This window comes from Cynocephalus volans, chromosome 5, assembly GCF_027409185.1.
Source record: "Cynocephalus volans isolate mCynVol1 chromosome 5, mCynVol1.pri, whole genome shotgun sequence".
NCBI lineage: Eukaryota > Metazoa > Chordata > Mammalia > Dermoptera > Cynocephalidae > Cynocephalus > Cynocephalus volans.
The window spans coordinates 64,398,946-64,410,952 of NC_084464.1; the positions used below are offsets into that span (position 1 = coordinate 64,398,946).

The window sequence follows — 12,007 nt, forward strand, 5'->3', positions numbered from 1 at the left end:
GAAATGTGATAGGCAACTTCTGGCCATGCTCCTCTGGGCAAGTTACTCGAAACTGTAAACCTCAGTTTTCTCGTTTATAAAATGAGGTGATGATGCCAACCTTCCTTGTAAAGATTAATTGAGATAACATATGTAATGCGCCTGAAACAGAGTCTGGCCCAGGGCAGGCTCTCAAAAACTGATTTCCTGTATTTAAGAAGTTTGCGATGGAAGCATTTTCGGGGGTACAGAGTAAGGAACATGTGGAGAGGAACATGTTTTATACATTTGTTCAAATATAGCTCAGAAGTGAGAACTGGAAAGAGGACATGAAATATAAGATCAGAATAATTGGATAGTGTCAAATAAAAGAAGTTTTTAATGAAATTCTAGGCAATTTGGACATTAGCACATATATTTATTAAATACCTGATTTCATTGAAAGGGATTACAACAAATTATTTGTACTGGGCATTAGACATAGAAATCTTCCTTATACTCCTGGGCCTCACCTTTATAATGAAAGACCCTAATCATACCAGCACATTGTATTATAATAGCTTTTATGTGTCTCTCTTACCCCACTAGATTCATGAACTCCATGACAAAAAGTCTTTTTCTGTCCTCTGGTCTCCATCACCTAATACTATACCTGGTGCTTAGAAGGTGTCTAATGAATGAATGAATGATCCTCCTTTTTATATGACCCTGTGATATAAATAGTATTAAGAGCTCTTAATGAGCATTCACAGCTGAGAGAATACTGTAATAGTGTATGGAAGAGAGCCTAGGACTCTTGCTTCATAGTTAGTGCTGTTGTTCTATATTTTGCTCACTAAAGCAAATCATCCACAGCTTTTGACTCAGGGATTTAGAGATTGAAGACCTTGAAAGAGAGTAGGGAATTAAACTCCCCTGTTGGATTCTGCTAACTGCTGGGAGGACTAGCTTGGAATGCCACAAGTAGTTCCTAAAATGTGGCATGTTTATATTAAGATGCCAGGAGGTAATGCATACATGACCATCAGCTGGATGACTCTAACTGTGTGCATGTGGAGCAGAGCCACCTGGGACCTGACAGCGAAGAAAATTAAACAAAAATGTCTGACCTTGCACAAGTAGGTGAGAGGTGATTCAAGTGGTGACTCAGATTCCAGGTGGGCCTTCTTGATTGTATAATTGTCTAGAGCAGTTGGGAGGATTAAAAATTTAGAGGCCCTTGTTCTTTCAATTGATAGACAAATCCCTGACCAAGCAATTTAATTTATTTTTTTTAAACAACCTTTCTCTGGTGATCTTCCTGCTGCAACCTCACCATCACCCTTCTTGCTGAGGGTGAGTATATGATTCTTTCTTTTTACCTTTGTCACCTTCCATGTTGAGTGAGACAGACACACTTAGGAGAATTTCTCTGAATCATTGGGAAGCCCCAGGGCCTGCTCTGATGCTAGAGGAATCCCTGAATGACGGTTTGTTGTTACCTCTGGGTGAGTTAACTTGTACTGTTAGCCAGGTGCAAAAGAAGTACATGTATGGAAAATCAAGTTGCTCTGACAATCCCAGCAGAAAGATGGTGTAGCCTTTCAAGTGGATGGTCTCCTGACTTGCTGATGTCAGAACTTGAATTTTTGTATGGCTGGGGAGGTAAAGACTGAATCAGACATCAGAAACAGTGTCCTATCCACTGCCTGCCCACCCTCACTGCCCACAGTCTAGAGTGGAATAAGAGGGGACAATCACCATGTTGTATGAGCTGGAATTTGAATAAATACAAGTTTTTCTGGACATTCCCGATACTGGCAATATTCAAGGAAGTACCAACATATAAGAAGAAAGTGGAAGATGAAAAGGAATATGAAAAGGGCTTATCAAAAGATAAGAAATAAACTAAGAGAGAGTAATGAGATAGAGGCACAGATAAAACAGTTTTGAAAAGAAAGAAGAAATTGGAAGAGTCAGATTTTATAGAGAAATTAGAAAAAAAAATGGGATTCAAGTGCTTGTTGGGTTTAGGAAAAAAGAGATCATTATAGACCTTTGACCTTAGTGATAACAGTTTTTATGAAAGAATGGGGTTAAAAAAAAAAAACAACTGTTAAGAAGTCAGTGGGAACTTAATTAGTTTTCTATTGCAGAACAGATATCCACAAAGTTAGTGGCTTAAAAAATTACCTGTTTGTTTTCTCCTGGTTTCTGTAGATCGGAAGTCTGGGCATGGCTGAGCCTTCTTTGCTCAAGGTCTCAGGCTGAAATCAAGGTGTCAGTCAGGTTGCATTCTCTCTGGAGGCTTGACCATGGAAGAATGCACTTCTAAGCTCCCTCATGTTGTTGGCAGAATTTATTTCCTTGAGGCTGTAGAGTTCATGGCAGCTTGCTTCTTAAAGCCAGCAACAGAGAAAAAAAAGTCCCTGCTGCTTTGAGTCTTTAACCTTTTGATATTCTTTAAGAGCTCACTTGATTAGATCATGCACACACAGGATAGTCTCCCTTTTAATGGCCTCAAAGTCACCTGATTAGGCACCTGAATTACATCTGAAAAATCCCTTCACCTTTGTCAGGTTCTTTTATTTAGAAGCAAGTCACAATTTCTATACACACTCAAGACAAGGGGATCATACAAGGCTGTGACTCTTTGGGGGGGTTGGTTTAGGGTGTGGTGGCTACAAGTAGTAAGGAAATCAATACAGCAATTGTATTGTATAAACTTGACTGAAAAGAGAACAACATGGGCCTGTAATTATGGGAAATACAAGACCCACAAAGATCTTGGTGTATGTGTGTGTACACATATTTTTATTAAAAGTTAGCTTTTGCAGTTAACAATTTGGGCTGTGTTCAGCTAGATCATTCTGCAGGCGTGGGTCAGGCTTAGTTGTTCTTTACTGTGGCTCACTCATGTGTCTGCGATTGGCTGCTGGGTTGGTTGGTGGTTGGTTAGTTGTGAGGTGGCTGGTTAGCTGTCTGCTGAGATGTGGTCTTACAGTCTCCAGAAGATTAGCCTGGGCTCATTCACATCAGGGCAATCTTCCTCACCCAGGAAGACAGTAAGCCCCAATGTACAAGTGCTTTTCAAGCTACTGTTTCTCTACGGCATTTGCTAGTGTCCCACTGGCCAAAACAACTCATTCAGCCACCCTAGACTAGGGGTGGGGAAAAAGACTTTGTTTTTACTACAGAAAGAAGAGAGCTGAGGACTTTTTACTTTCTACCACAAAGATATTTATTATTATATATTTTTGAATATTGAGAGGATTTCTACTTTATATGAGGGTACTTTAAGAAGCTTGGGGAAAAAAGAATTGAAAGATAATACAAATCTTTCTATGAACTTTCTGAAGACCCCTCATATTTATGCTAGGATGAGAGAGCTAGAAAAAAGAAAAAGGATGAATACACAGAATATCAGGGATGACATAAAATGAGATCCCTAAAAAGCAAGAGCTGCTGTGATTGAGTACAGTGGACAATTCACCTTTTAAAAAGTGAAAGGTCATCATTTATCCTTACAATGAAGGAAAGAGAATGAAGGTGAATCTAGAAAAATTTGGTTTTTTGGTAATCTCAATTTTCCTTGAAGTTAAGAAATTTAGGTCTGTTGAGTATAATAGGGGAAGTGGTGGATTAAGGGTTTGTGGAGGATGTTAACTTTTTGGAAGATCTGTTGTGCAGAACAGGAGAAGCCAAGATCCAAACAAAAGAAAAAAATAAATAAAATAAGCCAACAAAAAAGCAGAGAAAAAGGGAGGCACAGGGTCCAGCTGAGACTACAGACCAAGGTAATGATGACACCAATCCACAGTGCTTTACCCAGCCCACATGTGAATTGAGAAAGACGCCCCCTCTGCACAGGGGCAGGTGAGTTAATTCCCACTCTCAGTGGGTGCCCTTGTACAGGACATAGTTTGTAAATCAAGTATAGTAGTCCTGCCAGTTGACAAGGAGGTGTCACTTTTTCTTATAGCAGCATTAAGTAGACTAGGTCTAGCAAGATAATGGCAGTTGGTGGGATTGACTTAAGAATCAAGATTTTACAAGTGGATTGGCAAGAGACCAAATGACTAAATATTGACAGTGCTGGAAAGAAGACTGAGATTGAAAAAAAAGTATTACTAAAACCTAAAATAAAAAATAGCAGAGGATTAAGGAGTGAGACTGCATAGCAAGAGAGGGGCTCTGTCATGAAGAAAAGATCTTTAGTTCATGGTAGACAGAAAGAAAGCATTGATGAAAGTCTTGAGGGTAGGTGTACAATGATCAGATTTTAAAAGGTCAATCTGGTAATACGTTAAATGGGGTACAACTAAAGGTAGACATGCCAGAAAAGATAATTTAGTTCGTTCAGATAAGAAAGGCTGAGATTCTCCCCTGTAGCACCATAAGTATTCATCAGAGAGAGAAGAAGACCAGTCAACAGGTAAGTTTAGAAGGCCAAGCTGTCTTAATGTTGTGATTGGTATGCAGGGGCAATGGCGAGTATAGGGTTTATTCCTTACATGACTGTACAGATTCAGGAAAAAGAACACAGCTATATGAAACCAATGTCTGCTACTGTCCAAATCTCAGAAACTATGGAAAACATCAGACAGCAGAACAATCATTTCAGCTGTTATTTAGATGCCTTGGAAACTCACAGGCACATTATGGAAAATTGAGTATATACAGGAGCAGTTAATTTTAGATTTACTAAAATTACAAGACAGCTCTACAACAGACTACGGTAGAGAATGGTTGTTAAAATAACTAATGGTCTCTATTATACAGGATTGAAGGGTTGATTTATGATTAGGCTCAGCAGCACATTGCATGCATCTTCTGTTACTGAGATTATCGTGGATGTATTCCAGAGTTCAGGATACTCTTTCTAGTTGAACAGTTTTGAGAATGACTTTGGATTAAGTGTGTAGTGAGGGGGATCAAGAAATCAGAAGAGTGCTGGGGGTTGGAGAACATAGTCACGGGTAGGTCTACAGAGGTGTCTGATGCAAAGGAATCAACAAAGATGAGGTAAAAAAGAAATGGTGGAGAAAGAGAAGAGCTTTAAGGGAGAAGGAATTAGAGAATCAGTAACAAATCTAGAGAACAGGACAAGGAGTTATTAATGGGAAAGGGTGAAGGGATGGAAGTTCTTTGTAGCTGTCAGTAGAGAGATTTAGCTTTACTGGTAAGGGATTCGCAGAGAAGAGGTAAAATGAGCTACTGACTGAGAATTTGACAGGTGCCCATTTCTTCTTTCTGCATGAAATATACCCCCATCCCTGGGGATTTTATAAAAGTATGGTGCCACATTTTTATATTAGTATAAATAACAATAATATCATGGTGTATTTGCAAGTTAGAAATAAATATATTGTAAATACTTATTAATATATTAAATAGAAAAAAATAATACAAATATGTGAAGATTAATATAAACATTCTTAGACTTTTCAGAGTCTCTTAGAAATTCCTCAATAATCACTTTTTAATTAAAAAGTACAACAAAATTCTGAGTTATTTATGTTAGGTAAAATATCACTTAACGTAATAGAATGTTTGGTAATGAGAGACCATAGTCTTGAGGAAGTTGGAGGGAACACTCTTTCCTCCAAACGAGACCCTCAGAATTACGAACCGGTGGTTTTAACATAGTGATAATTTAGTGGATAATCAAGACAAATTAATTAGTTTGTCATATACAATGAAGTTATTTTAGGCATGACACAACATGTAAAGACACCTGACACAGTCTTGAAATGGCTCCATTATTTCTGTGAAGAGAGATTAATCCTAGGAAACAATCAGGAAATGTTTCCTTTATGGTAAAAAAGCTCTCAATAAACTGTTAACCCTGAGAGAATTATTTGTTAAACATTAAATGCTAATTTGACTACAAGTGATTATATAACTTCAAATAAAATGTCATTCTTTTAGCTACAGAAACATTCAGCTGCCCAGTTAGTAGTATCTGGATTTAAATATATTCTCTAACTACGTGAATCAATTATATAAACACTGGCTAAGCAGAGTTGTTTCTAAATAAAATGCGTGTAAGGGAATTGTTAAGCTTTCTCTCAGTCTGAGTGAATTCTGCTTGATTTTCAGTTATCTTTTATTTTTTGATATTCTGGGTTATATCAATGTATTCAGATAATATTTACATGACAAGAATTCCATGTTGCAAATATAAATATAAATTTACATATAAAAGAAAGCAATATTTTGGGTATGCTTGCTCAGAAACTTAGAAGTTTGGGAAGAGTTGTTTGAATTTGTCAATTTTAAGTATTTTTAAAGCTCAAAACTATATGGTATGAAAATCTTTGCTTTAGTCTGCTGGAAACTTTCTTAAAATGTTATAAAGCAAAATCAAGAAGTATATTTTACTATATTTATAAACCAAGATTTTGCTAAGTTTAATTGTTGTGTTCATATACATTTTCCTGCTATGTGCTTAATGAAATGTAGATATCTTAATATTATTAACATTTTGAATGACTGATATTCCCTAAATTCCTTATTAGACATGCATATTTATCCTCTCTTATAGACTGATAGAATCAAATTAATATTTTTGAAGGGAAACCTCAGTTTAAAAGTCTTTACAATCCTTTATGATTTCAACACTTATCTTAAAATGCTGGATGACTTTTAAAATGGTGCAAGAATATATCCATCCAGTTATTTCACAGGCTCTTTTTAGCTACTCTTGTAAAATGATAAATTGTTTCTTTATTTTCTCTTTATTTGGTGTGGGATTGGTGAATTGAGTTGTTTCAGGGAAGGTTAAAGTGCTCTGGCTTCTTTTTTATATGAAACAGAGCCTATTTCTTCCAGGATAATCCAAATCATTTGTTAAATGTTCATTACAGCAAGTAATTAGAGAAAATAAACTAAAACTCCCTCTCTATTTTGGGCTTTGCTTTTACTCTCTCAGTTGACCATTCTGTGTTGATATTGGCTGCTTCATCTTTTGAATTCTGGGTATTTTTTTCAGGTTCACAATATGTAGGAGTAAGTAGTTCAAGGTTTCAGAATTTTAACACTTGAAGTGAGTTAAATTTTTTAAGGATTGTAGTTATTATCATTACATTATGGTTTATATTCTTATAATGAAAGAAAATCTACCTCAGTTTCCAAAATGTATTTGAAATTTATACTGATGGTGATTTAATTCTTTCCAAGTCACCCATATTCCACGTTAAGATAACTATTTTAGATGTGGTCAATAAATATTTTTCAAATGGAAATATGGAATACAATTTCATATTGATGATAATTTGGGGGAATAAGTAGGATACAATACTTCACAGCTTATTTATACCTTATTTTAAATTCACAGTAAAGCCTCATTAGCAAAACAGAATTTCCTTCATTTTTTTGGGAAGTTTAAGGTGTCTCCTTTTGTGTAAACTAGCAGAAGGACTGTTTGCATAATCACACCAGTGACAAGAATATTCTGATAGTTGCACAAATAATGTCCTATTTCAATCTATCTATTTCTCTCTCCTCTAGTTAACTTCTTCTCCCACTGCCTCTGAGCAGCTTGCCTGTAAAACACCTGCTCTCTCCTTTGTTTCTCCAACTAACCAGAAAACACCACCTGACCCAGGTTACCTCGACGGAGCCTCTGTGCAGGAGGAGTTCCACACGAGGAGGCTGGATGTCAGTGGGGCCCTGGTGGAAGAAACAGCTACGTATTTTCACACCACTGCTTATTCTTCACCCTTCTCTGCATCGAAGGGCACCTCCTCGACGTTACCGTTTCCCCATTCCACTCAACCATCAGGTTCTGGTCTATCTAGTCCAAGTGCAGCACATCAGAAACCTGGACTGACATCTGAAGTTCCGAAGAAGACGACAACTTTAACCTCGCATGTCCTTAGTCCCAGAGAAAGTCCGAGAACCTCTTCTCCTTCACCATCCTCGAGTGCTTCTCTGACGCCGCGTTCAGCCTCATACATACCAGTCCGTATTGTCACGCATTCTCTCTCTCCAAGTCCAAAACCACTGACCTCCTCTTTCCATGGCTCTTCTTCCACTGTCTGCAGCCAAATGTCATCTAGTGGGAATCTTTCAAAGTCAGGGGTAAGATCCCCAGTGCCCTCTAGGCTTTCTCTTCTCACGGCTATTCTCAAGTCAAACCCTTCTCATCAAAGACCTTTTTCCCCTGCCTCCTGTCCCACCTTCTCTCTCAACTCCCCGGCCTCTTCCACGCTCACCCTAGAACAAAAAGTAAAGCAAACCCCACCCACGCCTAAAAAATCCCTCTCAAGTTGCTCCCTGACAGCCGGATCCCCAGATCAGGGAGAGCACCAAGTCTCTGAGCTGACCCAGCCATCCTTTCACCTACCCATTTTCACCAAGTCTACTCCCCTTTCTCAGGTGCCCTCCCTCTCTCCTACAAAACACGTTAGTAGCAGCCTTGTTTCTTCGAGTGCAGAGAAAACAGCATCACCCACTTCCTTGAAGAGCAATAGTACAACACTCTCCCTGCTACAAACCAGCACATCGAGTTCTGCAGGTCTTCCTCCTGTTCCACCAAGCTTTGCTCTCTCTTCTTCAAAGGCCAAACAGGATGGTGACCTCAGGGGTCCAGAAAAGCCCAGGAATATTTACACACACCTTTCTACCTTAGCCTCCCCTGTACTATCTTCTGTATCTCCTTCTATTAATCAAAGAGCCACGCTGTCCTCTCCAGAGAAATGTTTCCATCCTTCCCCAGCTCTTTCAAACCTGATAAACAGATCCAAAGGAGCATCATCTCAAGTATCTGGCCAGGGGCTGAAGCTTCCAGCTGTTCCTTCACCCCCTATCTCCAGCGCTAGCTCTGCCTCTCTTCCCAACTTGAGGTCCTCTTCTCTCCCTCGTGCTAATCTGCACACCCAGGAGCTCCTGCTCAGTCCCTCAGCACTGCACCCAAGCTGTGGCAGTGGTACCTTGCCTCCAAGACTTGGGATATCTGAAAGCACAATATCCAGCCACAGGTCACCTGTTTCGACCCCATCACTTCCCATCTCTCTAACAAGAACCAAGGAGCTGATTTCACCTTGTGCATTGTCCATGTCAACAGGCCCTGAAAATAACAAACCCAAGGTATTTTCTGCACGTTGCATGGTGCATGCTTATTTTGAAATATGGAAAAATCTCTTTTTTTGCAGGGGAAATATGAATAATTATGCTATTCATTTATGCTCCTACAAAGAGGTAGAGAAAGTACAAGACAGGGTTAGAATTTGGTATGTTTGAATGTGGAGATGAATTATAATGTCTAAAATTACACATTTCCATAAAACCCTTTGTTTTTGCAAATCCTCCTGCTAAGGTAACTTCTTAATATTTATGACTCAAAGGTCATTATTTTCAGACATAATATGAATTATGCCATTAGTCCCAATGACAGAATCGAAAGGATCTCATTAAAATTTGGAAATATGATGCATTTCTGATTACTTAATAAGAGGGACTCTATTTTCCATCAAAATATCCTGTACTGACAGAATGGTAGACAGGATTAGTTTTTAAAATTTTATTTATTGAAATATAATTGATTGTACATATCTGTGGTGTACAGCATTAAATATCAATACCTGTGTGCAATATATGATGCTCAAATCAGGATAATTAATATATTCAACATTACACAATGTAATCATATTTTGTGGCCTTTTACCACGAGAGCAAGGGCTAACCACCCCTCCTCCTTTCCCTTTCCCACCTCTGGTGGCCTCCATTCTGTTCTCTTCTTTTTAAAGTTCAACGAATTATTGTAACTGTTGCATCTTTCTTTTTTTAAATGCAATATTATCTTAGATCTGGGTATATAATATGTCCAAGCCAGTTGGAAAACTATTTCCCTTGCCCATATTCGTTTACAATTATTAATTTTTTTCTCCTTCTACCAGGTTGATTGCTTGATCACTCCCCATACCAAAAGCTAAATATGGATTTAGCTGTATACATATAGTACAAAAGGAAATAAAAAATTCCATTACATGCAAAAATTATTCAATTTATTATAAACAGTAAATATTTAGCAATTATGAAATATAGAAAGGGTAGACAAGATGGACGTAAGGAAATAAAAGTGAGAAGAGAAATGTTGGTTTTTAAGTGCTCTGAAGCAACCCATTGAGCAAGCATGTGAAAACAGCATTTATTTTACTTTGAGAATGAGAAGGAAAACATTTGAAGGAGTGACACCATAGTTCAGTTCTGTTGGTGGAAAGCAACTCTAAGGCTTGCCAGCTTCCAGCTAACTCAGAATGTGGATCTTAGACACCCAGAATTTGATAGTTGTTACATACATAATATAAAATTATGAAAGTGCCTGCATTAGGAGAGAGTGGGAATTTTCAGTTCAATGCATTGAAATAATATGGTTTTAGAACTCCAAATTATCATGGAGAGTGTGTTTAACTCTTGTTACATTTTGGATGATGACTGTAAGGTTAGAGAGATAAAGCGACCTGCATTATCTTGTTAGTGATGCTGCAGTACAATTCAACTTAAGAAGCATGTATTAAACACTCACTGTATGCCTACCATGACACTAGCTTTCTTTGAAGTCTGTGTTTTTTTATTTTTTTATTTTTTAAAGAGAAGTAAGAGATGATTCTTTGTCTTAAAAAAATTCAATTTTACGCAGCAGGAAGAAATATATAATGCTGAGAAGCTATATAGTTTTAAAATCTTCAATATGTCTAGAAAACAAGTAAAAGAAAAATTAACATTGTGTAACTTGGATTATAAATAAGATAATTGCTGACTGAGTTTAATGTAACAGCAAGATTATTATGGGTTGTGGTCAGTGAGGGAAATTATAAATGTCAGGCTTGTCAGAAATGCTTAGGATTTAGCTTAATGAAGAGGAAAGGAGCTGGCATTTCAGAAATGAAATACAACCTGACCAAATATACAGAAGAGGATCCCAGAAGACATAAGAATATTGTCCTTGTAATCAAATAGTAATAATAATAATGATAGTGATAGTTACAGATACCAATGCTTTTTGCAAGTCAAGAGCTGAGCTAGTAGTTATACAAAATAGTGAAAAAAATAATTGAAATGGATATGTCAGTTAATTTTTATCACCATATGAAGTTGGTAATATTATTATTTTTATTTTATACACCTAGAAACTGAAGTTTAGTAAATAACTTGTCTAGGTCACATATCTAGTGTAGAGCTGACGGTTTTATTAATTTAAATCTTCAAATTATTAAAGCTATGTTCTTTATTACTGTGATTTATTGCTATAAAGTAATAACTCATATTAATTATCAATTTAGCCTGAGTTTATAATTCTCATGAAGGAATTCATTATTATGGGATAATGACCAGATTCTCAATTTATTTGATATTTGAGTCATTTTAAAAATTTATATGTAGAAATTATTAAGTTTTTGTGTTTGAAACTTTCAAAGCAAATGAAGTGAAGAAAATTTAACTTTTCCTATGACTCTAAATTTAAAATTCCTATTTATTTGAGGAAAAATGACCTGGTTATTATCTTTTCAATACATATGTGTGATTATGAAATTCATTTGTGGTATATTAAAAAAAAAATAAAACCCTGGCAACCTAATCCTTACTGTTTCCTAAATTTATTAACAATCATTTCTTAAACTATGCTGCCATACACTTGAATTATTCATTACCATTTTTAAAAAGTGATTTTACTCCCGAAGCTTCTTCAAAGTGTTTCTCTTTGTGGTTGGCTGTGTTTTGTTCATGTTTTGGACCTGGAAAAGGGTGAGCCCAGAAAGGATTTTGATAAATTAAAGGCCTATTTTTTGAAGACTTATTTTTCCCTGGCTCCCTTCCTGCTCCCAACATTGAAGAATTTTTAACATTTGCTTTTTTTTTTCCTGTTGTATTTTCTTTATTTCCAAGTCATTTCAAGCTTATAGAAACACACAATAAATTTTATGAACATGAAATAAGAAGAATGATTATAATTTACCTAGTAAAAGTATTAATCTATTCCTTTGGAAAGAAAAAAAATTTTCGTACCATGGGTAAAATTTATGACTTCTGCAAAAATAGTTCC

General features: G+C 36.7%; 1 protein-coding gene across 18 annotated transcripts in view; it reads left to right on the forward strand.

Annotated features, from left to right (window-relative positions):
* The window catches only part of MLIP (muscular LMNA interacting protein), a 267,406-nt gene that overhangs the window by 129,489 nt on the left and 125,910 nt on the right, over positions 1–12,007 (forward strand). For 10 of the 18 annotated variants that reach the window (XM_063096189.1, XM_063096184.1, XM_063096188.1 and 7 more), the window contains one exon: positions 7,549–9,051. The exons of 1 other annotated variant lie outside the window; for it this stretch is intronic. In XM_063096189.1, the coding sequence (XP_062952259.1) occupies positions 7,549–9,051 (1,503 nt within the window). Of the gene's footprint in view, positions 1–7,470; positions 9,052–12,007 lie in introns of all 18 variants that reach the window. 7 more of the 18 variants (XM_063096183.1, XM_063096182.1, XM_063096193.1 and 4 more) reach the window with 1 other exon arrangement.